General features: G+C 46.9%; 1 protein-coding gene across 2 annotated transcripts in view; it reads right to left on the bottom strand.

The window, feature by feature from the left end:
* Positions 1-25,154, bottom strand: part of PTPRG (protein tyrosine phosphatase receptor type G) — a 713,510-nt gene that overhangs the window by 101,433 nt on the left and 586,923 nt on the right. For both annotated transcript variants that reach the window (XM_030307145.1, XM_030307144.2), the window contains exons 9-10: positions 7,915-8,099; positions 4,632-4,740 (exon numbers count right to left, since the gene is read on the bottom strand). In XM_030307145.1, the coding sequence (XP_030163005.1) occupies positions 4,632-4,740; positions 7,915-8,099 (294 nt within the window). The remainder of the gene's footprint in view (positions 1-4,631; positions 4,741-7,914; positions 8,100-25,154) is intronic.

Here is a 25,154-nt window from a genome sequence, read left to right as displayed (position 1 = left end):
ACTCTAGATACTTCACATAAGTGGAATCATATATATTTGCCTTTTTGTGACTGGCTTATTTCATTTAGCACAAGGTCTTTGAGGTTCATCCATGCTGGGCCATGTGTCAGAATTTCCATCCTTTTCAAGGCTTAATAATATTCCACTGTATACACACATAGCATTTTGTTTATCTATTCATTGTTAGTGGACACTTGGGTTGCTTCACTACTGTGAATAATGCCAAACAGTCTAATTAAAGAAAATAGCAAAGTGCTTCTTTGTGGTTATCTCCAAACAGTGTTATATAAACTAAAAGTTTGCTTCCTATATATACATGGCACTGAAAAATCAGAAAAAAAAAAAAAAAAAAAAAAAAAAAGCTAAATACCAAAGTATACAATATGCGTGTCTGTTGTAAGTTTTTACCTAAACCAGGAGTGGCAAACGACTGGCATAATTTTTGTTTGGCCTGCAAGCTTTTTTAAAACTGAATTTGTTGCAATAGCTTTCAAACTAAAAATCCCAATTTCCTGCTTATCCTGTAAAGTCACAATATTCAGTAAAACTGAACTCTCCTCCCTGCAGGGACTGAGCATCCCTCAGTGGATGGTGGATGTAGGATGTCCAGCTTCCCGTGGATAACCCTCCCCGTGTCTATACATGTGCCTTGCACGGCCCCAGGGGCACCTGAGTCTGCAACCCCCAGCCTAATGACACATTCATTTGGCATAGTTGGAAAGTCGAGATGAACTCTCGACTTTGGAAAGAGATGCATAGTTGGAAAGAGATGAATGTGGAGAGGAGACCCATTTAGAAGTCAATGCAACCCAGTCAAACAGAGCAGCCTAGGAAGTGAACAGCTCTTTCCCGGGACTAACTATAACGTCCTACCATCTTTTAGTTGCTCTAGGATCGATACAGTGCTGTCTCAGAAAGGTGTACTCACCTCCCTTCGTTAAAGCGGGTCATCTAAAGAGACCTGTGTCACCTGCCCTTTACAAAGGGCTCTGATTAAGGCCCAGAAACGAAGCAGCAACTCAGCACACATACTTCTCATTAACGTTTGACAGTTTCTACCGGGCTGGTTCAAGCTGTGGTGACCAGGAAGTTTCTCCGGGGGACCGTTGGTATCAGAAATGCTTAACCTGGCACCCATGGGCCCAGGGGGATTCAGGGACAGGAAAAAAAGGCATCTGCTTTTTCCCACTAAGCTCTCACTGACGTGAAACCAAGGCTCTCCTTCTGCCATGAGAGCAGCCAACACATCTCAGCAGCCCCAGCAGGACCTGTGACTTTGTCTCTGACTGAAGTCAGGTATTTTTATACTCCCTTATAATTGTCGTAGCTATTCTGCCGCAACATTTACGTTTGTCGCCACTCAGACATCAAGGTAGCAAGGCGACCCAATGCTTGTCCTTCGATGCCTTAATAAAAAAAGGAAAAAGCATATATGACTATATTCCCAAATTTATGTGTTTAAAATATTTTGACAACTGTATTTGAGCATAATTGGTTCCCTCTTCTGTGTATTTTACTTATTTATTTTAAGTGATTGTGAGACGGGATCCATTGGCTTCAGGCTGCCTAATGGGTCTGTGGCTCAGAGAAAAGCTCAAGAACCACTACTTTCTATGACCGTTGAGAACTGTAGACAGGCTTTGAACACGAAGCAATCGATCTTTCCACCCGTTTTTGTTGAATTACGGGGGCCATAGGGTAATATTTAGGGGTGGTCTGTTGCTATGTATAAACGATCTGGATTTGGAATAAGAAATCAAGACACTGCTTAGTGGCCAAGTGGTTTTTTCTTCTTGCTGCTGTTGTTTTTTTTCTGCAAGTTACTCGACTGCCTGGAACATCATCTCTCCATCAGTAAAATAACATGTACCTTACAAGCTGCCACTGCCATGGGGTCAAATGAAATAACTTACTAACTTATGGGAAAAGGCTCTGTAACTGTGAGCCATTCATGGATACTGCTTGCTATTATTACTATTATATTTGTCACACTCAAGTAAATATGTAACACTTAATAGTGTATTTACCATAATGTAAACATTCCAACATAGTTTCCTCATGCTCCCAAACCAGATGTAAACTTCATCACTGGGAAACCTAATTATTCTGAACCAGGCCTCTGTGAAATTCCTTAAGCTTTTTTCCACTCCCTTTTAAGACTTGAGTCCTAACAGTTGATCAGTTTTGCACACTGGGCTCCACTGCTCACAAACGCATCCTTGGCTCTCAAGATGAGGTGTGCTAGCCTCCCCGAAGAGTTAGTTCGTACGCTGCCCACCAGATGCCTAATTTAGGGAAGACGCAAAAGCCACCGTGGGGAGGCCCAGAGGATCCACGCCCCTCTGTCAACGTATAGGGACAAGCAACAATATAGAAAATGAGGAAACGCACGTCCACCTCTGAACAAAGTGAGTCTTTCTAGACAAAGGAGACATTGGCCATTTCCAACTAGTCTCTGTGATCAGACATGTTAAATATTCCATGCTTGGAATTTATAGCTGACAAGGCCTTTTTGAATTACATTACATTACAAACATTTAATTTTTCAAAGTCCACACAGAAGCCAGCAAGCTCAGGGGCCTATTAATCAGGACAGGCAGTTCTGCAGATTCTAGGTTCTTGGTCGGAGCACACGGGAGGCCTAATCATGATTTATGTGTCCAAAGTTCCAGGGCCCTGGCCTCAGCAAACTCCCACTGTGGCCTTCTATTCTCTCTCCTCTGGGCCACACAGACCTGGCTCTGGCCTGTGGACCCTCGTCAACACAGGCAGAGGGGCCAAAACACGCAGGGCACAGGGGGTCGCATGAAAAAAACACAGCGATGCTCATTTCAATTAGTTTAAATGGAAGGATGACATAATGTGAACACTAGCAAAGAGTATTTAAATGCTAAATGCCGAACTGTAAAGCTAGAAGGGATCCTTAGAGAGAATCTAAAGCTGGAGGGTTTCTTACCCTGAGTTCACCCTTTCTTTTTATATCAAATCTAGTACTAAGGTGATATTTATAGTTGGTACCAGGCACTCTGCTAATTACTTTACATGTTTCACCACACGCCATTCCACAAGGTCCCTGTGAGGTCGGTACCTTCAATACCGCCGCTTTTCGGACGGGGACGCTGCAGCTTGGGGGAGCTAATAACCATTCTCTGAGTTCCAGAAACACTGAGTGGCAGGTGGACTCAAAGCCGGGGCCCTCATTCCAGGGCCCCAGCTCTACACCAGTGCCTCTCAGTCTTCACTGTGCATGCCAGGTGGGCCATCTGGTTAGAACTGAGATTCCTGGCCCCACCATCAGAGATTCTGAGGCAATTGTTCAGGGAGAGGCCCATAAATGTGCATTTCTCACAGGCTTCTAGATGATGCTGATTGACGCTGCTGGTTCAGGACCTACGGGCTTGATGGGGCCCCTGAAGTTGTACCCAAAACTCTGGATTTTTCTACGGGAAGGGTCCAAAGACTTCATCAGATACGTGACTCAAAAAAGTTAAGAGCCGTTGGCCTGGGGCGTAAGTTTCTCTGAAACTGAGGATCCCAGGTGTGAAGAACCTTACCAGTGAGGACCTCAGCCTAGCACAGCAAAAGGTCCAGTGCCCTGGTCCCTCCCGCCACGTTGGTCTTGGTGCACGTCCCCAAACCAAGTCACCAAATAAAGTCACGAAATAAAGTTTCACTAGAACCAGGACTGGGATTAGGTTGGGGCAAGTTAAGACAGAGTGGATCCTAACGTTATTTAGAATTTGTGTATTTTCTCCACGAACGTTTTGCACGGATTTTGCTTCGAAAAAAAGTTCTGGTAAAATACAACATACCTTGAGTACGGAGTTTTTTGGTACTCTTAAATTTTGCACGAAGGTAAATGCTTCCTTTGACTGACCCTAGTCCTGACTCTGGAATGTTCTACCAGACCCTATCTCAGCAGGAGCATAGAGCTATTTCTCCAGAAACCCAAGGATCCTGCAAGCAAAGGCTCATTTATGTGGCTTGTAAGCGAGAAGGGCATGCTGGGTGGCTCAGTCAGTTAAGCATCCAACTCTCGGTTTCGGCTCAGATCACAATCTCACGGTTTCACAGGTTTGAGGCCTGCATCAGGCTGTGTACTGCCAGTGTGGAGCCTGCTTGGGATCCTCCCTCTCTCTGTCTCTCTCTCTCTCCCTCTCTTTCTGCTCCTCCTCTACTCATGCAGTCTCTGTCTCTCTCAAAATAAATAAATAAACTTAAAAAAAAAAAGGAGTGTGCTATATGTTTGGGCTCTAGTTCTTAAGAGAATAGCTAAGTGAATCATGCTAAAAATCCAAAGGCGATATTCCATAACACGACTAGGATGTGATTTTTGTGATGACGCAGTGTTAGACAAATACTTGGTTCCCCACAGTTGGAATATGGCAATAACAATAAACAAAATGATCAACACTCTGCTCTTGTTCCCTGTCTTCTGGCCTATGAAACCCCCAACCTAAAAGACAGGCTTAAATTCCTCAGGCTTTGCAGGCGTGATTTAAAACTCCATGTTGATTCTTAGGCCAGGCTTATTTCTTCTGACCAGGCACGTCAAGAAGAAAACAGATAAAGCATAACAAAGGAGGGGTGCAGGGGCACTTGGGGCCAGAGAAGAGGGGAACTGGCCTTACCTTGAAAGAGCATTGTCTGGCTGAAGTCACTGCGCATGTCATTCCTACAGACGGCTTGGACGCGGAACAGGTAAAGGCTATCCGGTGACACGTGGCTAATGGTGGCTTTCTGCAGGTGAAGAAAGAAAGGGCAGTGAGTTGGTTTTGAGGGCTGGTACACGCCTGACCTTCTAAAACCAAACCTAAAATAATGTTAAGTATTCCTTTTAGGTTTCTGGGTACCATGGCAAAGCCTGACAGACACGATGCTCCCCTGCTGACCGGAGGCTCAGTTTGAAGGGAAAGAACGTTTAGAAATAACTGGCTGGGAATCTGTTTTCAACACTGAAACGTGCAGGATAGCAGATGTAACAAAATCAGTCCGGACTCATCCTTGACCGGCCTGGAACATGTCTTCGGCCATCTTCGCCCTCACAAGGCTTGGGATTCTTTCCTTTAGTCCAGTTATAGACTGTAATTATTTACCCTAGGCAGCCTCTAGAATTACCAAGTACACTAAACTTCCAGAAGCAGGCAGAGTTTTTAATATCAACAACAAAATCTTGGCGTATACGTTTCTTGGCAGTTCAGAGGCCTCGTTGTACTTGATGGATGGATACTATGGGGCACGAGGCTAGGTCAGAACACTTGATTAGAGTCCAGATGACACGAGACCCACCCCTGTCACACCACTCGCTGGCGTGTGATTCCAAGTCAGTTGCTTAATGTCTTCCAGCCTCTGCTACCTTCCACTGTTAAATGCAAAAAGCAGTAGCTACCTCACAGGATGCTTGTGAGTCCTGTAGCACACACGCCATGCAAACCTTGTCCGCAGGCATTCCACACCACATAACGTAAAGAATGCCCCTGGTCTAACACAGAGCCCAGCAAGCCACAGCCCACAGGCCAAATCCTGCCTACTGTTTCCTTTTTTTAAATAAACTTTTATTAGCATACAGCCATGCCCATTCATTTTCATGTTGTCTGTGGCAGCTTTCAGCCTACGACGGCAGAGCTGAGTAGCTGCCATAAAGACCTAATGACCTGGAGAGCACCCCCCCCCCCCCATTTTGCTATCCGGCTCTTTCTAGAGAACGTCTTGTCAATCCCTGGTCAAGCATCACCAGCCAAATCCAAATCCCTGTTCCTCAAAGCTTTATTCTAAGAGTCTTTGAAAATGAGAGAATTGGGGGCGCCTAGGTGGCTCAGTCGGTTAAGAGTCCAACTTCAGCTCAGGTCGTCATCGCATGATTTGTGAGTTTGAGCCCTGCTTCAGGCTCTGCACTCTCTCTCTCTCTCTCTCTCTCTCTGCCCCTTGTGGGATTCACTCTCTGTCCCTCTCTCTCTGCCTCTTGATCACTTGTGTTCTCTCTTTCTCAAAAATAAATAAATAAACAATAAATAAATTTTAAAAAATTCAAAAAAAAAAAAAGTGTTCCTTTTAGGTTTCTAACCCCAGTAGCCGTAAGGAAGAGAACAGCTTTGCTCCCACTACATCAGCACTCTCAACTTCTTGAGGAATTAAGAAAATTAATTTTGTGTCCCCAAAGAAAATAACCACCCCCAGAAAATTCTGCTTAAAAAAAGAAAAAAAAAAAACAAACTTGCTGTCAAAGCAGGTTTTTCTCTCTCTTTCTCTCATAAACTAATTAATGCCTCATTCTCTAAACCTCTGACCCCCTGGTCTGTCTTTGTTCAGAGCGAAATCTTTGCTCCATCTATGCAGGGGTTTATTAGAATTCACTCCCAGCCGGTATCTATTTATCTTTGTGTGTTTAATTATTTTCCACTTTGAACAAGAAACCGCGTAAGCGCCTAGTTTCTGCTGATTAATGTAAGTCATCTGTACTCGAGAACGAGAAAAACCCTTTACGGACTTCCAATAGTGACAAGAGAAAGGTTAAAACACATCATAACCTTGGGTGCCTTTCAATAGCTTTCCCTCTGATTTCATGAGGCTCATCATTCCCTAATGTGACCCAGATAACAATGTCTAGTGGGGAAATTGAAAATATAAATGGAAATGAAGTAAAAGAATCTTCATCTAAAAGAATATGAAAAGTATTATTCTGTAACTGATTGAATGGGCCCTGGGGACTCTGTATTGGAAAGAAAAAAAAAAGTGATAACAGTCATTAAGAATCCCACTTGGTGCTACTGTATTTTTCATGTGCACATACAATTACGGTTTCATTATTCCACAGCCTTTTTTTTTTTCATTAACAATAAGTGGAAGGCTTTTAAACCAAATGTGTCACTTTGAGTTTCTATGCAAAGACTTCAAGCCTCGTGCTTGCTGGAGGGTTTGCTTTCATAATGAAGAAGATGGCATCTGCAAGCACCTGTTCTGAAGGGCCTCGGTGGGTGTTGGCCTCTAAACACTTCCGTAAACGTTAGGACGAGAAGCTGGGCTGGGCAGAGACAGCTTAGAGTGACGTCAGATATTAGAGTATCTGAGAGTCTGAGAACACAGGTTAAAAATCACATGGCCACAGGGGTCCAGTGTGAAATGGTAATGTGTGAGGCTGATCATTTGTGACCGAGGGAGTGGTGGGGACTCTGGGCAGCTGACGGTGCAGGTGACTAGAGTACTAGTGGGGAAGAGGAGGGGGAGGAGGAGGAGGAGGGGGAAGAGAAGGAGAGGAAAAGGAAGAACTATAATAGTAATAGCTTGGGGCTTATCCAGCACTTATGTGCCAGGACCTGTTGTACATTTGCACACCTCAAACTTACAACAGCCACATCAGATTTAAAAAAGGGCTTAATGGAAGCTTTCTGGTTTTTTGTTGGTTGGTTTTTTTTTTGTTTTGTTTTTTAATGTTTTATTCATTTTTAAGAGAGCCAGAGAGAGAGGGCGCACGAGTGGGAGAGGGGCACAGAGACAGAGGGGACAGATGATTGGAAGAGGGTTCTGCGCTGACAGGAGAGAGCCCGATGTAGGGCTTGAACTCACCGCGGTGAGACTGCTACCTGAGCTGAAGCTGGACGCTCAACCGACTGAGCCACCCAGAAGCCCCTGTTGGTTGTGTTTTGGAAATAATGTAAGAATAAGCAGTCAGTTTTGAAGAGCCTGATTACAAAGAAACTACCTAGCTTTTTCCGGTGGTGTAGCCAGGAAGCGGAAGGGTGGAAGGAGCCCAGGGGGGTCCCAGCCATGGCTCCCACGGATAGCCACTGCGATGCGCAGCACAGCGCCCTCAGCAGGCACAGATAAGGCACGCCGTGCAGTGCGCGGATAGTAAGAGACGCGGCGGGGGCTACCCTCATAACTGCAAGGGCAGTTATGAACACAGCGAGGTTTTACCAAGTCTTTGTCGCTGTCCTTTGTAAACGTCTTCTCCTTCTCGTCCTCGTTCTTGGTCCAGCTGTAGGAGATCATGTAGTTCATGATGGGTGGGTGGTAGACGGTCTCCGGCTGGCTCCAGGACACCTGCAGCGCCGTCTGGTTCAGAGGCTGCACCTTCATGTGGATGGGCGGAGAGCTGCAAACTGAAGACAACACACGGCCAAGCTCAGGGGCTCCCGGGACAACACGCGATTCCACCACGTGCCCGAGTTCTTAAAGATTCTAACCCCCAAAAGCTGGCATCGTAGTACAGGAAATACCCGTACTTCTTTTACCCAGTTTCACCCACTGCTAACATTTTGCACCTCACACACACACACACACACACACACACACACACACGCAATTGTTTTCTTGCAAAATCACTGAAAGCAAGTTGCAAACATGCTGATGCTTCCCTCCTTAATACTTTGGCCTTCATCTCCTCAGAATAAGGGCATTCTCTTATATAATTGCATTGGACTGCACACTTGCGTCCCCCTCTGCAAATTCATATGCTGAAATCTGATCCCCAATGTCACGGTATTTGAAGGTGGGGTCTTTGGAAGGCAACTGAGTCATGAGGATGGAACCCTCATTATGAAGGGGATTAGTTTTTCTATAAAAGAGACCCCAGAGGCACCCCCTCACCCATTCACCATGCAAGCAGACAGCCGTCTTACGGACCAGGAAGCAGGCTCTTACCAGACAGCAAATCTGCCGGTGCCTTACCCCAGGGTCCCAAGCCTCTGGGACTGTGAGAAAACAAAATTTCTGCGGTTGACAAACCTCCCAGGCTATGGTAGTTTGTGGTAGCAGCCTGAGCTAAGGCAATAACCGTCACAGCATTATCATACTTAAGAAAATAAACATTAATTCAGTAATATTATCTGATATATAGTCCATATTCAGATTTCCCCAGTCATGTCCAATGATAATTTACAGCCATTTCCCCCCCCCCCCCCATCCCATATTGCAGTTAGTTATCACAATGCTTTAGCCCTTTAAATCTATTACAGTCCCTGGCCTTTTTTCCTGATGACTTTTTTGAAGAAGCCAGGCCATCTGATGTGTGGGCTATCCCGACACAGTGAAACTGTAGATGAAATTTTACTGTAAATACACCAGAGTGTCAACCGATATAATTTAAAATGAGACTTTAATTTTGAAGCAAAGCCACAAAACAGGGATGGGTTTCCTCTGGACCAGCAGTACCCTGTGTATTTATACGGATGCAGGGCATAAGGAAAAGTCAGGCTACTTCTCTTTTTCACTCCTTGTGGCCGGCAGGTTTGAAGGGATGTGGTGGTTCTACATCCATCGGTAGACAAAGCCAAGTCGACAGTAGCATTAATAGTGCAACATTTTAGGTTTTCAAATGGGTCCTTTCCAGTGGCCATGATTCCTGTCTCTGCGGGGCTTAGAGTCCACGGCAGGGTTTCTGAGCCTCAGCAGTACCGACCTCGGGCCAGATAATTCTCTGCTCCTGGGGGGCTGTCGTGTGCGCTGCTGGATGTTTAGCAGCACCCCTGGCTGCATCCAGTAGACGCCGGGAGTACTTCCTTCCCGAGTTATGACAACCAAGATGGTCCTCAGATAATGCCAAATGTCCCCTGGAAGGCCAGTCGCCCCCAGCTAAAAACCACTGGTCTAAAGGGGGCAATGGAGATTCGTCAAAGAAAGACACATGTGCAGCTGGTATCACACGCCCGGATGGAATGGATGGTCAGGAGGAGAAGTACGCAGCGTTTTCCAAGCATATTATGGGAGGATGTGGCCCAGGCTTTGGTAGAGACTCCCTTGAGGGAGGTACATCTGCCTGAGAGCTGACAGAGAAGTGGAGATTAAGGGGAGGGAGGGAGGGCAGGTCGAGGGACCACAGCAGGGGGAAGGCCTGAGGGGCTGGATGGAGGCACAGAGAACCAGGCAAGAGGCAAGCATTAACTGGTGGAGCTGCAAAGACCTCATACCCCAAAAGCCAAGTCTGGTCTTGATCCTATGGGCACCGGGAAACGAGAGAGATCTAAACCAGAGAACGACGCAAGCAGGTTTGCACTCTTCAAGATCCCTTGAGCTTCCACCTCCTGGTAGAAGAACCTGGAGGAGCCAGGAGGGAAGGGGGGAGGCAGTGAAGAGGTGCTGTGGGTGGCCAGGCTTGCAGACCAGAGAGAGGATCCGAGAATGGCGGGATCTAGAGCAAAGAGGTAAAACTGAGAGGCCCAGTGAGGTGCCGGCTTAGGAAGGGTGTGAGGGAGAGGAGGGCAGTGAGGACCACACTCCGCCTTGGGGTGCAGGAGGTGAGCAACACCGGAGGAGATGGGTCAGGCTCCAGGGCTTGGTTCTGGCATCTCCCAGAGACACAATTACATGGCCAGCAGCCTACCGCGAGCCACACTCCCCTATTTTCCAACCGAGAGCCCCAAGCCCAAGGCTGCCCAGGGGAGCAGGATGGCTTTCCTGCCAGAGATGCACGGGCCCAGCTTTAAGGACCTGGCTGCTGGAGAAAAGCGGAGATTGGTTTTGACAGGGAGGCACCCTTTTGCTCTGCAACTGCCAAATCACGCTTCAGCCGGAGAGATTCACTTTGTGCGACTGAGACAAGAAGGAAGGGCTAAATTGATGAGGCATTCCCACTGCCCCTCAGAACCCCGGGAGGCATCTTGCTGCCTACCGTGCAAATGCCACCAGCACAGGGACATCAAACAAGCAATCTGAAAGGGAGGCCCGCAGCGAGACGCTAGGGTGCAGTGACAGCAGGAAGACACTAGGTGGCGCTAACATACCGCTTTTAAATACCCCAACTGCCTATGTGGCTGGTAGTTTCTCAAGACAGAGCATGGGCGGGGGAGGGGGGAGAGAGAGGAATCAAGGAAAGATCTACACCCCATCTTTCCAGGTGCCAATAATGAACCCAGGAGATTCATATATTGGAAAGCTTCCATATCTTACAGTGATGACCATGTCAAATTTCCTGATTTCTACATCTCTTCTCACCTCCTACCATGTTCTTATTTAAACTCCCTTATTCTGAAGACATCACTCCTCTGCTCCAATTAGTGGTGAGCTGTATGGGGATGCATATATCTCCAAGAGTTACATCATAATCACATAAATAATTCTATCACCCACATGCGGATGCAACCATTCTTCTTATTTATTCTTTCAAATTAAAATAGCTCAGTTTTTCTTTGCTGATTAAGATGATTCATGTTAATGTTTTTAAAAGGAAACCCAAGTAATACAAAAAGAAGAAAGCTAAAAAAAAATCACCTCAAATCCCAGAATCTAGAGATAACCACTGTTAACTTTCTGGGGATCTCACATTCCCGTATCTCTTCGTGCACATGTAAAAGCACATGCACGCAATTTGATGTAAATGGGATATGGTTTTACATTATAGTTGTTACACTGCTGTTGTGTTTAACCCACTAAGTCATGGAAATATTTCCTTGTCAATAAAGAGAGCTTGCGGTTTTCACTGTTTTGAATGAACGTGCAGAGGTACAGAAGCCCACTGTCTCAATGTACGAGAAAAAAATGTATGTACACTTAAAGTCAAAACCTTTTATTTGAAACTAGCACTTTAAGTTTTTAAATGCTGAGATTATCAGTTAACATCCCATTTTGGAGAATCTGTGGGTGACGTTGACAACTAGGGAGAATCTTTGTCCAATAGGACCTTCCTAAAAAAAAAAAATTATGTGAGTGTAACTGACATACTATGTTACATCAATTTCAGGTATATGACAATGTACTAGACAATGTACTGAGTGAGGCTCACAAAGGAGGCAGGTCAGACCTCTAATGAGACCACCCACTCAGATGGAACCTCACTGAGGCGCCTCCAGAGGGCCCCCGCTTGTCCCAGACTACATACTGAAGCATGCAGTAGCATTTACAGGCTGAGGAGCTCTGTCCCACCTGAGACGAGCAGGCAGAGAAGAAATTTTTCTCTCTCCATCTATCTCCACCACCGCCCTGAGAGGGAGGGTTTTTCTGGGCCAGATTTGCAGAGTACTAGAAGGACCAACAACAGGAGTTGGCAAACTTTTTTGGTCAAGGGCCAGACAGCAAATGTTTCCAGCTTTTCCAACCGCACAGTCTCTGTTGCAAATAGTAAACTCAGCCTTTGAAGTGCAAAACCAGCTCAGGCGGTATGCAGAGGAACGAGTGTGGCTGTGCTCCAGTAAACCTTTATTCCCGGACACTACATTCCAATTTCACAGGACTTTCTTCTTTCTTTTCTTTTTATCTGCAGAGCTAGATACCAAGTCGTCTATATTAGTCATTTTTAATTCAATTTTTTTTTTTATTTAAAATTTTTTTTTTCAACGTTTATTTATTTTGGGGACAGAGAGAGACAGAGCATGAACGGGGGAGGGGCAGAGAGAGAGGGAGACACAGAATCGGAAACAGGCTCCAGGCTCTGAGCCATCAGCCCAGAGCCCGACGCGGGGCTCGAACTCACGGACCGCGAGATCGTGACCTGAGCTGAAGTCGGACGCTCAACCGACTGCGCCACCCAGGCGCCCCTAATTCAATTTATTTAAACTTAAAAATAGTTCACTGGGTGTTGTACGGAAACCAATTTGACAATAAATTTCATATTAAAAAAATAAATAAAATCACCTTTTTTTTTACCAATAAATAAATAAATAAATAAACAAACAATAAAAAAAAATTAAAAAAAAATAGTTCACACATTTGATTTTCAGGCGTTAGGAAATCTTGGGTGTTTTTTCAACTGTTCAAAATTAAAAAAAAAAATTATTCCTAACTCATGGTTGTACAAAAGTGGTCAAGTTCTGGCCTGTAGGTCACTGGTTTGCTGATCCTTGATCTGGAAAATAAAGGGAGGCCAAGCTTTTATCTGAAGACGCTTGCGTTCTTAGCACTGAATTCTGCCTCTCAACACAGCCTGAGAGGTCCACTCGGCCTCAGAGAGGTCCACTCGGCCTCAGAGTGGAGACTCTTCTGTGTGCAATTATATTATTTACTTTGCTGAATGTCTTTGGTAAGTAATCTACCTCCCCACCAGAATGGAAACTCCAAGAGGCTAGCATCTTTCCTGTCTTGTCTGCCGCATTATCCCTGGTGGTGAAGACTGAGCTTGACCCAGGGTGCCTGGTAGTTCGGTCCATTGAATGTCTGGCTCTTGATTTCGGCTCAGGTCATGATCTCACGGTTCCTGGGGGATCGAGCCCTGCGTCGGGCTCTGCACGAATAGTGTGCAGCCTGCTTGGGATTCTCTCTCTCTGTCCTTCCCCTGCTTGCATTCTCTCTCTCAAAATTAATAAATAAACTCACAAAGCACAGAGCCTGACACAGAGCAGGCCCTCAATAAATACTGCCAGAATGAGTGGCATGTTGGGTGGGTGGGTTCCTCTGCTGTCCATGTTCCGTGTGCCATCACCCCTGCCATGCCTGCCATTTTCTTCCACTCTTCTCTCTGGCCAGCAACCCCTCTGCCCCCCACCCGGCTTCCCTGAGGGTCTTGATCCAACCTCACAGTTCCCCTCTGACATCTCTGTGCTCCCAGGGCCCCTCTGCTCCCCATTTTAACTTGCCCATCACATGTGTCCCCCTCAGCTGTCCACTTCTCCATCCCTGTGACAGGACTGTAAGTACCTCCAGGGCATGGACCGCACTCTTCATCACTAATGCCCTCAGCAGGGCCTCAAATTTCATTCACAGAATGAAGGAAGGCATTCTGCTCTCCAGTCAGGACCACTGGTAAAGTTCCCATGTACAGAATCAGTGCCACACAATCCATCTCTGGGATCACTTCAGGGCCTCAAGTTCGTAGGAAGACCCTGTCCCTAGACTCACACCTTCCGCAGGGGGGGATGTTTGCCCATCAAAAAAAAAAAAAAAACGTTCAGTCTACAGAGGTGACAAAACTCCCAGGACGCTCGGAGGCTGGGGGAGGTAGAGTGACCAGGTGCCTTCCAAACAATAGGCAAGGAAGGAGACAACACATTATTGTGCTCTGTGTTGTCAACTTTTGCTGGCTTTTTCAGTGATGGAAACCCTTCTTTCCAAAAAACACCCCTGAAAATTCAAAATGTAAAAGAGAGCATTACAGAATTGTATGGCACACTCTGGAAAAGCTGGTATAATAAAGCACAGAGTTTGGAGCCAGCCTCCTGCACAGTATTCTCGTTAATAAAATGGGTATTCTCGTTAATACCTGGCAATACCCTCCTCACAGGGTTGGGGTGACAATGATAGTGACTACTGGGGCTGAACAGGAATCTCTAAGACTCACAGCCAGTGGCAAATATAGGGGCAAGCTACTGGGCTCACATGGCACTTTAAAAATTGGCATACCCTGGGGCGTCTGGGCGGCTCGGTTGGCTCAGCGTCTGCCTTGGGCTCAGGTCATGATCTCACGGCCCGTGAGTTCGAGCGCCGCATCGGGCTCTGTGCTGACAGCTCAGAGCCTGGAGCCTGCCTCGGATTCTGCGTCTCCCTCTCTCTCTCTGCCCCTCCCCCTCTCACGCTCTGTCCCCCCCCCAAAAAAAAATAAATAAACATTTTTAAAAATTGGCCTATGTTACATGCACAGCTGGATTTTTATATCGAGTCTCCATCCACATGAAGACCACAGCAGCCTCCCCTGCAGAGTGGGGGTGTGTGTGCTCAGTTTTGCCCCAGTCCCTGCCTCTCCCCACGGCCTTGGCCCAGCTCACTTCACCCACAGCTGCCGGGCCCCCAAGGCCAGGTGAGTTTTCCCCTGGTCTAAAACGAGCACCAGGAGCACCGTCCTAGGCACGCAACAGGCGCCCAGCCCGGCACCCTTGACAATGGCCATGGCAAACTGCACCTAACACAGGGAGTCGGCCAGTCGTCTTTTACACAAAATCGAAGCCTGTTAACCATGGGGGAGGTACCACACCCAGCTCTCTAAACAAATACTCCCCTGTGAGGTGCTCCCGACACCACCCTTCCCCTTCTTGGGGGCCTGATTATGTCTGATTGCTTTTTCACAGGCAGCTCGGATGATGTTCGGTGCCAGCTCTGAGAATTTCTGCCTTCGTTCTCAACCACCTTTAATTATGATCCCAGACTTCGTTAAATAATGAAGAGGCTTCTTAGCAGAGCACCCAAGGTCCTCTGATTCTAAATCAATGTCAAGGATATCTTCTCAGTGGTTCTTACAAAATGGTAGTTTCCCCCATTCCCACCCCCACCCCTTTTCATTCTGGGTGTTTGATAAACTAATGTGACAGGCTCTGTTTCGAGGTCGGTGGTAACTTGCAAGGGCCTGAAACTATTGAGGGACCTCCTCCCCGCACCCCCCCCCCACCCTGAGTTTCACACCCGAGGCAATAGGCTGATTACTGATCAGGAATCAAAGGGGCAGCACTGCTCAAAAAACAGCAACGTGGTACAGATGCACTATTTCATGATGTTTTCAACAGAAATGAAACAGCTGCCTGGGGCTGGGGGCTGAGGCAGGGGGACTCTGTGGCATGCTCTACCACACAGGGTGGTACCAGCTTAGCCCAAACTGGCTGAGGATCACAGGGTCTCAAGATCCCTGCCCCAGGGACCTGCCAGGCAGGGAGAGCGGACAGTAGTACAATGTCCTCTTGAGCAGAAGGGACGCACTCAAGTGGCACAGAGCCATGGGGCCTCGCCTCTGACAGCTTAAGCGCCTGTCATTTCTTTATCGCCCCAGCCCAGCTCAAGAACCCTTGAATATGGAGTCCTTTAGGGGAAATTTCCAAAGAAATGGCCTCAGGGAAGGAGTTTTCTTTTTGAAGGGTTGAATCAAAGAGGTCTAGGTAAACACAAATCCCCCAAAGCAGGCTATGTAGGACTTCAAACCCAGTATCTTGGTGCTCTGGGGGTGTCACCGCCCCTGCCCTCACCAAGGGCTTATGAATGAGAAACTGTTTGGCCAAAGTGGCAGAACCAGGAAGGATGAAATTAAAGCAGAGCCCTAGCTCTGGCATTTTTGGGTTTTATGGCATCCAAATAATGTCCATTTGGAGCTGCCGTCTGCCAAGCACATGCGAGGGCCAGGCTCCATGCCTTCATCTTGATAACCCATGCATGCGTAACTGAATCCAAGAGGTGGGTTCAATTATTCTCCCCATTAAAGATGAATGAGGACACGGGGTCCAGAGACACCAAGTCACCGGGCTGGGCCAACGCCACAGAGAGGGAGGAGGGCTGAGAACTGGAACCCAGTCTGTCTGATTCCAAACCAGAGTGGGTGAGCGACGGGAAGCTCATGTACGTCCTATCCACAGACACCTCCCACATCGGCTCTCTCTTCTATGAGATGGTAGTAAAAAGTCAGGAGGGCTAGTCAAGGCTTAAGAGGTGAAACTGGTCGCACACAGGCACGACGCATGGCTACTGCAGCCTCAGGGCTGTGACTTCCTCCTCCACTCCCCCTCCCCTCCCCTCCTTGTTCTCAATGACACATGAGAGTGTAGGGTCTCTTGACAAGTTCCAGAGCAGCTTCCAACTCCTTTGAGAATGGATGAATGGATGGATGGAGCCCAATCCCCACTCTCCCTATCAGAAATGCAGCCTACATTTGTGGTCCCCCAAACCATCATGGGGATGCTGGAACTATGTGGGGTGGTGCAAGCTGTCCACCACCAGGGCCTTTACTCTGTGTGTTTCGGTGCTGCCATTGCAGTATAACAAGTCCTATCTGATGAGCCTGGCGCTGGGCTGAGTTAGTGTATTTCACAAACCATGTCATGAAATCCTCTCTGTAATTCTATGGGGCCCCTGGCTCCATCGTTACACCCCTGTTTTTATTTTATTTTCTGTTTATTTATTTGTGTGTGAGAGAGAAAGACAGAGCATGAGCAGGGGAGGGGCAGAGAGAGAGGGAGACACAAAATCCGAAGCAGGCTCCAGGCTCTGTGCTGGTCAACACAGAGCCCGACAGGGGGCTCGAACTCACGAGCTGTGAGATCATGACCTGGGCCGAAGTCAGATGCTCAACCGACTGAGCCACCCAGGTGCCCCATGTTACCCCTGTTTTAGAATCAGAGATCCAAAATGGTCATCCATTCACTTTTTCACTTTGGAGGCAGACTGCTTTGGTTCTAGACAGACCAGCTGTATAGTCTTGGGTAATACATGGTGAAGCTTTTGGGTAAGTGCAGGAAATGCACAAGCACGTGCTGACTGATGTATAGAAAGTGTGCTATAAGAAATCGCTACTGTTAAATATTTACTGAGTACCTATTATGCACCAGGACACTGACCAGGAACTAGGGATAGAGGTGAACACAAGTGGACATGGTCCTTGACCTCCTGGAGATTACATCCCAGAGGGAGAAACACATCAACCACTTAATCCCCCTAAAAGAGAGTTCTTAATTTAGGGCTTCTTAGTGGCTCTAGATAGAATGCACAGAAATCTGTGAACTTGGATGGGAAAAAATATACTTTTATTTTCACTGATCTCTATCTAAAATTTAGCATTTCCTTCCATTTCAAATGCTGGCAACAAAGTATAGTAGTAGTAATTAGCAGGACCTGGGGGACATCACCAATAGAAATCACAGATCTATTTCTGCTAGATTACAGTTGTTGCCAATATCTCAAATCTTCCTCATGCTCATTATTATTTCAAAATTACAATGGTTATTAGACCTGCTGCTAGATTTTATAATTTAATGCCTTCATCAAGAAGCAGATAAATTACTATATTATAATTAATTTTTTTTGATAATATCTGAGGATAATTGGCTTCCTTGGTAATCTATTTTACTTTATTTTATGCATCTAAAAACCATCAATATGAGAAGAAGTCTATGGGATTCACCAGATGGCTGAAGGGTCCATGGCATTCACAGGTTAAACGTAATTACAAAAACATTATTCTGCACAAAGATTTAATAAGGGACCCTGACCCAGGTTTGGGGGATGGGTTAGCAAAGATTTACTGAGAAGAGTGATGTTTGGACTGAAATCTGAACAAGAGTAGGGTTTATAAAGTGAACAGGAAGGAAGGAGGCATAGATACGTCAAACAAAAAAATAAAAAACACAGCTTGTGCAAAGGCCCTGCAGTTGGAAAACTGGAAAGAAAACTAGTAGGGCTGGCAAGTAGGGGATGAGGAGAATGGTCCAAGACCAGGTCTCAAAGCTAGTAGTGTTGGAGCCAGAGTTCACCCCTGGGTGGGTCTCACTAGAGGCCAGACTTTGCTGGACGGCCACTTTCTTATGAGGTGAGAGACTCCGGGGCACAGTGGCCCCGACATTCTATGGTGTCTTAACTAAAGCAAACAGCAACCTGTTGCGAGATAACAGAAAACATGTACATTCGTCTCTACCCCTGGGTCCTGACACAGAGCTCCTAAAACCCTTGCAACTTTCCAAGTGGTAAGAGCACTGAGAGGATCTCTTGTTCTAACGTTTGTTTCTGACCTCATCCCTGACAGAGGGCTCCTGATACTCTTGTAAACATCTAAGTCATAACATGCTCCTAACTCCACTGGGATAGAAACTCCTCCACTGGGGACCCTCCCAGGCCTCACCCTATGTATCTCTTTCATAAATTGGTAAGCATAATTAGGTGTTTCCCCTAGTGAGGCACTCTAGCAAATCAATCAAACCAAAGAGGGGGTAGTAGGAACCTGTGATTTGAAGCCAAGTTGGACAGAAGCTACGGGTAACCTGGGGATCTACTACTTGTGACTGGCATCTGAAGTGGGGTGTGTGTATCTTTTGGGACTGAGCCCTCAATCTGTGGGATCTGACAGTATATCTCCAGGTAGACAGCATCAGAACCGAGTTAAGTTTGTAGGACATCTAGCTGGTGTCGCAGAATTGACTGATTGGGGAAAAGCCACCCCACATTTGGTGACCAGAAGTGCCCAAAGTAAGGTATTCTGTGTAAAAGTAAGAGGCGCACACACACACACACACACACACACACACACACACACACACAGGAGGTAGAGAACTGGGTTTCCCCTAAGCAGGAGGGAGAGAAAATTTTTCTATTGTATCTGTGGAATTCTTTTCCACACCACCCAATGACATCCCCTCCGTTCCCATGAACGAGCCCTGGCATGCAAGTCAGTTTCTCAGCCACCAACTGAGTATTAGGCAGAACTACCGTGGAAGACAGCAAATTCGCAAGCATTCTTATCCCATCAGCTTGTCTCTGCTGTGCATGTAACAGAGCCACACGCTCAAAATACAACAGCAGCAGCCAGTGTTCCGGAAGGCAGAAGGAGAAATTCAATTCTCTAGTCCTCCAAGCACGCGGTTTTGACTTTCCCATATTATGCTGTTCCCGACCTCTCCCACCTCCTCGGAGTCTTTTTTCCTATGTGATATCCCTCTTCCTCTGAGAGTTTAAAGGCCATGGGAGGTGTCCATGTCCTATGCAGGAAAAAGCATTGTTCAGCTTGGCGCTAAGGGAGGCGGCAAAGTTCAGAATGATGCATATTCCCAGCTCCACTTGACAACAGCAGCTTCTCAGACACTGGGTGGGAGACCAGACTCCAGGTACTTCCCTCCCTTTCAAGTGTAAGACGCTGTGATTTCCTGCCAAAAGGGCAAAGTGGACCTGTCCCACTTGAATTGAGCACAGCATCCTCTCCACACAGTACCACTTAACTCTCGCTTCTCCCTCTGCCCTGCTCTAGTCCTGGGCTCCCGATGGAGGTCTGCACCAGATTACCAGCGTGCAGCTCTAGGGGGAACAAAAGTGTTGGAGCTGGGTTTTCTCTGGCCTGACCTCCTACTTCCTATCACTGAAATGCTGTTATGGCCTCGTTGATTTCCGACGCTTTAAATCTCTGACTCTTCCTTGGCATCTGTTTCTCTTATTTGAGCTCAGTTCTGACTCAGGGCATGAGCTCCACTGTTTGGCTTTCAACCTCATTTCAAACCCCAGATGTGGCATCTGCACCAACTGGCCATGTGGTTAGGACGGTCCTCTGTGGGATGGCACCAGGGGCTCCCAGACCTGGGCACTGGCCTCAAGTAGCCACTGGTGAGCCTGGCCAAGAGGACCAAGAGGAGAACAGGGAGCCTGCCACTTGCAAGGAGAGAGAGACCAGGCTATGAACAGGTAGCACCCCAGGGGGAAATGAGCTCTTCAACACACAGGAAGGACTAAGCTACCCGGTCTCTTGGGTGCCCTTGGCGTAAGGATCCACATGCCCTGAGGAGACCAGGCTTCTAGCTGGTTGCGGGAACCAACAGTTTTAAGTGATTGGTACACTCCTTACTGAGAAGGCTTTGCTGAGGCCAGCCCATAAGCATAGAAACCACAGGGCTCCACACACTTGATGATACCTATTAACATTTAGTGTCAGATGTGTAGGGAGCATCTTTTCATCATAGACACAGATTTGAAATGGCACAGCCAAGACGCTCATTACAACTGCTCAGACCATTGCTTTGGAATCACAAAGCCAGTCAAGAGAGGGCCCAGGAGTGAAGCCCACAGCCAGAAGGACCACTGGCTATGCCAGGAAAGTAACAGAAAAAGACGCCTCCACAGGAAGCCTCTCACTACTGTGCCTTTACACGTGATCTTTGATTATCAGGCCCCAGGGACTGGGGAGGTAAGAGGTTTCTTACACCCCGAGAAATCCAAGGGTTCTGCCCACGTTCCTTGTATCTGAGAAGAAACAGCCTCAACTAAAGCATGTTTGTTTGTGGAATAGTCAGTGGGAAGGATGGGGAAGAAAGTCTGTCTCCCCACTACATTCCTTCTGTGACTCCACGGAGATGCTCGCAAACACCTTGGAGCCTCATGCTTCACGGGCTGTGAATGCTAGTTAGCGACAGAAAGGGGAAGCTTGTCGCTCTGGGAGGAAGGATGCTGGTGGCCTTTATTAATTTCCAGATTACTGTTCACAAGCTCCACAGTGTCCACACAAATAAACACAATGTCAGGGAAGATTTTTCTAGAGAGCAAAGAAAAGCTGAAGCTGTAGGAGGGTTGCTAAGTTGGCCTTTAAGATCAAACTATGCCTATCTGCCTGGAAACAGAGAGGATTAAGTAATTAGGTAATATTTATAAAGTGTGAAAACGACAGACAGCCCCTGGTGTCTGTTACCAGTATCCGCTCACTAGCTCTCAAGCCATAACAGCAGTTGTGCTGGAAGCATCTTGACACGAGTGCCTGCCATGTTAAGTGCCACTGTTCTCTGCTTTTAGGTGTGGGTAGAGTGCTTGTTTCTCGGGACGGAGAGGAAAGCCCTCTGTCCATGTTTTGTTGAGATGAACACTTCCATCCAAATAGTTTATGGTCAAAGCAGGAGATGGCTTCCCAAATCTCAGGGGCCTCTCTGATTTCAGGGCCGGTGGGGGGGGGGGGTGTGTGGAATCCTACATCAAATGTCAATGTCTAGCTATGCTCCTCCTGTTAGAGGACCTAGCCTGGCCTAGATCATAAATGCTCCAATTGTACCAACCCTTGTGGTAAGAATCCTTTAATTCCTGGCCACCTGGCATGTAAGGATTAGCTTAGTCCATCTAATCATCCTTCCCTCCTTCCCATCCACCCACCCATCCATCCACCCACCCACCCTTCCTCCCATCCATTCTTGCATCCATCCACCCATCCATCCATCCATCCATCCATCCATCCACCCATTCATCCATCCACCCACCCTTCCTCCCATTCTGCATCCCCACCCTCCATCCCATCCCATCTTCATCCACACCCATATCTTCACTCCTCCAGCCCATAGCCCAGCAGCCACCTCATCCACCAGCCTCCAGCCACACCACCCCCCTCATCAGGCGGCCATCCATCCACCGCCCGCCCAGCCCAGCCTGACACATCCAGCCAGCATCCAGCCAATGCCACCATGCAGACATCCCATGCAAGCCATCCACCCACCCGCCTCCCATCCGGTCGGGCAGCCAGCCACCCGCCGCCCAGCCAGCGGCATCACAGCCACCCAGGCAGCCGCCGCACCGCGCCCCCATCCAGCGCGATCCACCCAGAAGCCAGCACCATCCACACCCACCGCCCGCCATCTTTCCAGCCATCCACCCGACTCCCAGCCATCTTCCACATCATCCATCATCCACATACATCCACCAGGCATCCATCCCCACTCTTCCTCCCATCCATTCTTGCATCCATCCACCTTCCTCCCACCCTCCTCCCATCCATCCACCCATTCATCCATCCTCCCACCCCTCCTCCCATCCAATCTTCCATGCATCCACCCATCTAGTTAAATACTGATTGAGGAGCCAACAGTGAGCACTGCACCCTCTCTAGCAAAAAAGAAATAAAAAGAGCTAGACGTTAGGGGGAGAAACATACAACTTAATGTAAAACTCCAACTGAGATAAGTGTGAAAGAGAAAGGGACTGACACCCTGTTACAAGCAGCTGGACCAAGGCAGTCAGGAAACTTCCATGGGGAAGGTACCCTACAGCTGGGCTATGGAGGCTGAGGAGGGGTGGATTAGGTACAGAGGTGAGGGAAGGGGTACAGGCTGTTGGGACTGGGTGTGGGGGTGAACTGATATGCAGGACGCCAAGGGAAATGAAGTGCAAGATGGGGCTGGAGAGGGGGCCTGGACGGGCACCGTGTAAGGATTGTGGATTTCACTGGAAAGGTGTGAAGACATTCCGGCAGCCTGGGTTTGCATTTGTACCAGGAAGAGAGCCTGGTCCCCTTATTTTGAAATGTGTTCTCCGGTGATCATGTCACATATAATAGTTTGTCCTGAGCATCCAAAGAAGCCACTGCTGACCTACAGACAAGAAAGTATAATTATTTGCAGAGAACCTCCCACTGCAGGCTCTATACTCTTTCTTCCCTAAATTATTTCATTTTAAAGGTCAAAGCCAAGGAGGGGGTTATGATTATTATTTCTATTTTACAGAAAAAGAAGCCAAGACTTGGGTATTAACTTGAGCAAGCATGCACGAGAGTAAATGGTTTTGAGTCCAGGTTTGCTGAACTCCAAAATCTATACTTTTACCCATCACTTTATATTGTCTCATTCATTCATTCATTCATTCATTCCTTTCATGAGCGAAAGATGACTATCCACCCACTATGTCCTAGGTACTGTGTCAGGCTCTGTTGATCCAAGGATTCACAACACCCTCAGCCTAGGAGGCCCTACCATCCAGATCAAGCGGGTGTACTGACCCACCCAGGGAATAACCCTGTGATCAAAGCCTCAGTAGCCTATGCCCTAAACACCAAAGAAAACCCACCAAAACAAGCAAAGCAGATAAAGACAGAGCCCAGTGATTTCTTTTAGGATGATAAACCCGATGTTTAGGAAGAATACCCAATCCCCACAAGAATGTTTATTTTTGAAGCTCTTTTGTTCAGAGAGGGAGTAATACACTGTGTTTTCAAGCCACCTCATGACATTTAAAACAAAGAGGCCACTGCTTGTAGATTCATTTTGAAGCTGGAAATCCCTTGTGGCCAAGACTGCTGCATTTGGACATATGAAAATCCTGGTTCGCATCTCAGCTCTCCCACTTCCTGGCTGAGAGGCTCTGGATGCTTCCTTGCTCTGAGTCTCAGAACCCTCACATGTGTTAAAACACACAAGAGTGTGTTTCTCTTTTTTGCTCACCCCCACCTAATCTCCATCCTAACGATTAGTAAATCTCAGAGGCTCTACTCCAAAATCCATTCCCAACGGATCACTTCAACCTCTACCAGGATCACCATCATGCAACCACTGTTATCCTGCAGGGAATATGTCTATTTGTCACCTCTTGGTCTTACAAGTTATATCCTAAGCCTTCTGCAAACATTTTTCACATAGCAGAGAGACAGGCTTAAAAACCTGTTCGGATCATTCCACAGCCCTTCTTCAAACTCTCCAAAGGCTTCCCACTGCCATACGAATACCAAGAGAAGTCTTTTCCAGACTTGACCCTTGCCCATCTCTCCACGCTGGTTCCCATGCCTCAGAGCCTTCACAAATGACCTTTCCCTCTGAGAATTTTGCAGGGCTGGCTCCTTATCACCTTGTGTCCTACCCAGGGAAGATCTCATCCCCAATGCCTCCCCACACTCTACTACTCTTAGAATACTACCTAATTTGATCCTCAGAACACTGAAGCTTTATCATTGTCAGCTGACTTGTTTATTTCTTTCTCCACATTAAAACATAAGCACCATGATGAGGGACCCTTCTCCCTTCTTACCTTTATTTCTAGTGCCTAGAACTTGTTCATTGTACATGATCAACGAATATTTGATAAATGAAAAGTGAAATAAAAAGTGGCCGAGATGGTTTTCAGGATTAAAACAACATATGAACGGAAGAAGCCAGCCTAACATTTGGCACATAAAAACCCCCACATATTGGGGCAGCTGGGGGGCTCATTGGGTTAAGTGTCTGACTCTTGATTTCGGCTCAGGCCATGATCTCAAGATTTTGTGGGTTCAAGCCCTGTGTCGGGCTCTGTGCTGACAGCATAGAGTCTGCTTGGGATTCTCTCTCTCCCTCTCTTTCTGCCCCTCTTTTGCTCATGCACACGCATGAGTGTGCATGTGCTCTCTCTCTCTCAAAAATAAATAATAAATGAACATTAAAAGAAACCCACATAGCCTGCTTAACCACAGGTGCTTCTGGCGCTTGGCTTCTAGAGTCAACAAGCTCCCCAAAGGTGGATGAAGATGGCTGACATATGGAAAGAAATTCACTGGCTACGTAAGCAAAAGTAGTCAATGCTACATTAAATGGCTACAAATATCAACTTCATGTCAACCAATCAAAGGCAACTGGTACCAACCCTTTACATATTTACATAAAGTGACAGTAATCATGGGATGCCTAAGCATGTAAAAATGTCTGAGACAGCATGGGCATGACCTTCAAAAGTATGAGAACCTCGGATGCTGGAGAATCCTAAAAACAGCCCTACTTTTTTGCCTTCTTTTTTAATCACTTCTCAGGTTAAAAAGTAATGGTTAATGATATTTATTTTTAAAAGAAGGAGGTTAAAAACACTCCATTTTTTAAAGTGTAAGAATGTGTTTTTCTTAGCACTTTTCTGCGCTGGAAATTTCTGGAAGTAACAAGATAACTTTTTGGAACAGTTTCTGGGAGGACAGCTGTGTACAAAGGAATTTAATGCCCGTGTCAGAGCTTCTTTTAATAAGATAAAGTAATTCAAGCTCATTAATTTGGTATGTAGAAATGATTAAACTGAAAATAGAATATTAATATTTTCTCCCAAAATAGCAAAAAACCCCACAACTTTCAATGTCAAAC

The sequence above is a fragment of the Lynx canadensis genome, chromosome A2, assembly GCF_007474595.2.
Source record: "Lynx canadensis isolate LIC74 chromosome A2, mLynCan4.pri.v2, whole genome shotgun sequence".
Classification (NCBI taxonomy): Eukaryota; Metazoa; Chordata; class Mammalia; order Carnivora; family Felidae; genus Lynx; species Lynx canadensis.
Note: the sequence above shows the minus strand (reverse complement) of the source record. Positions and strands in the feature narration are given on the sequence as shown.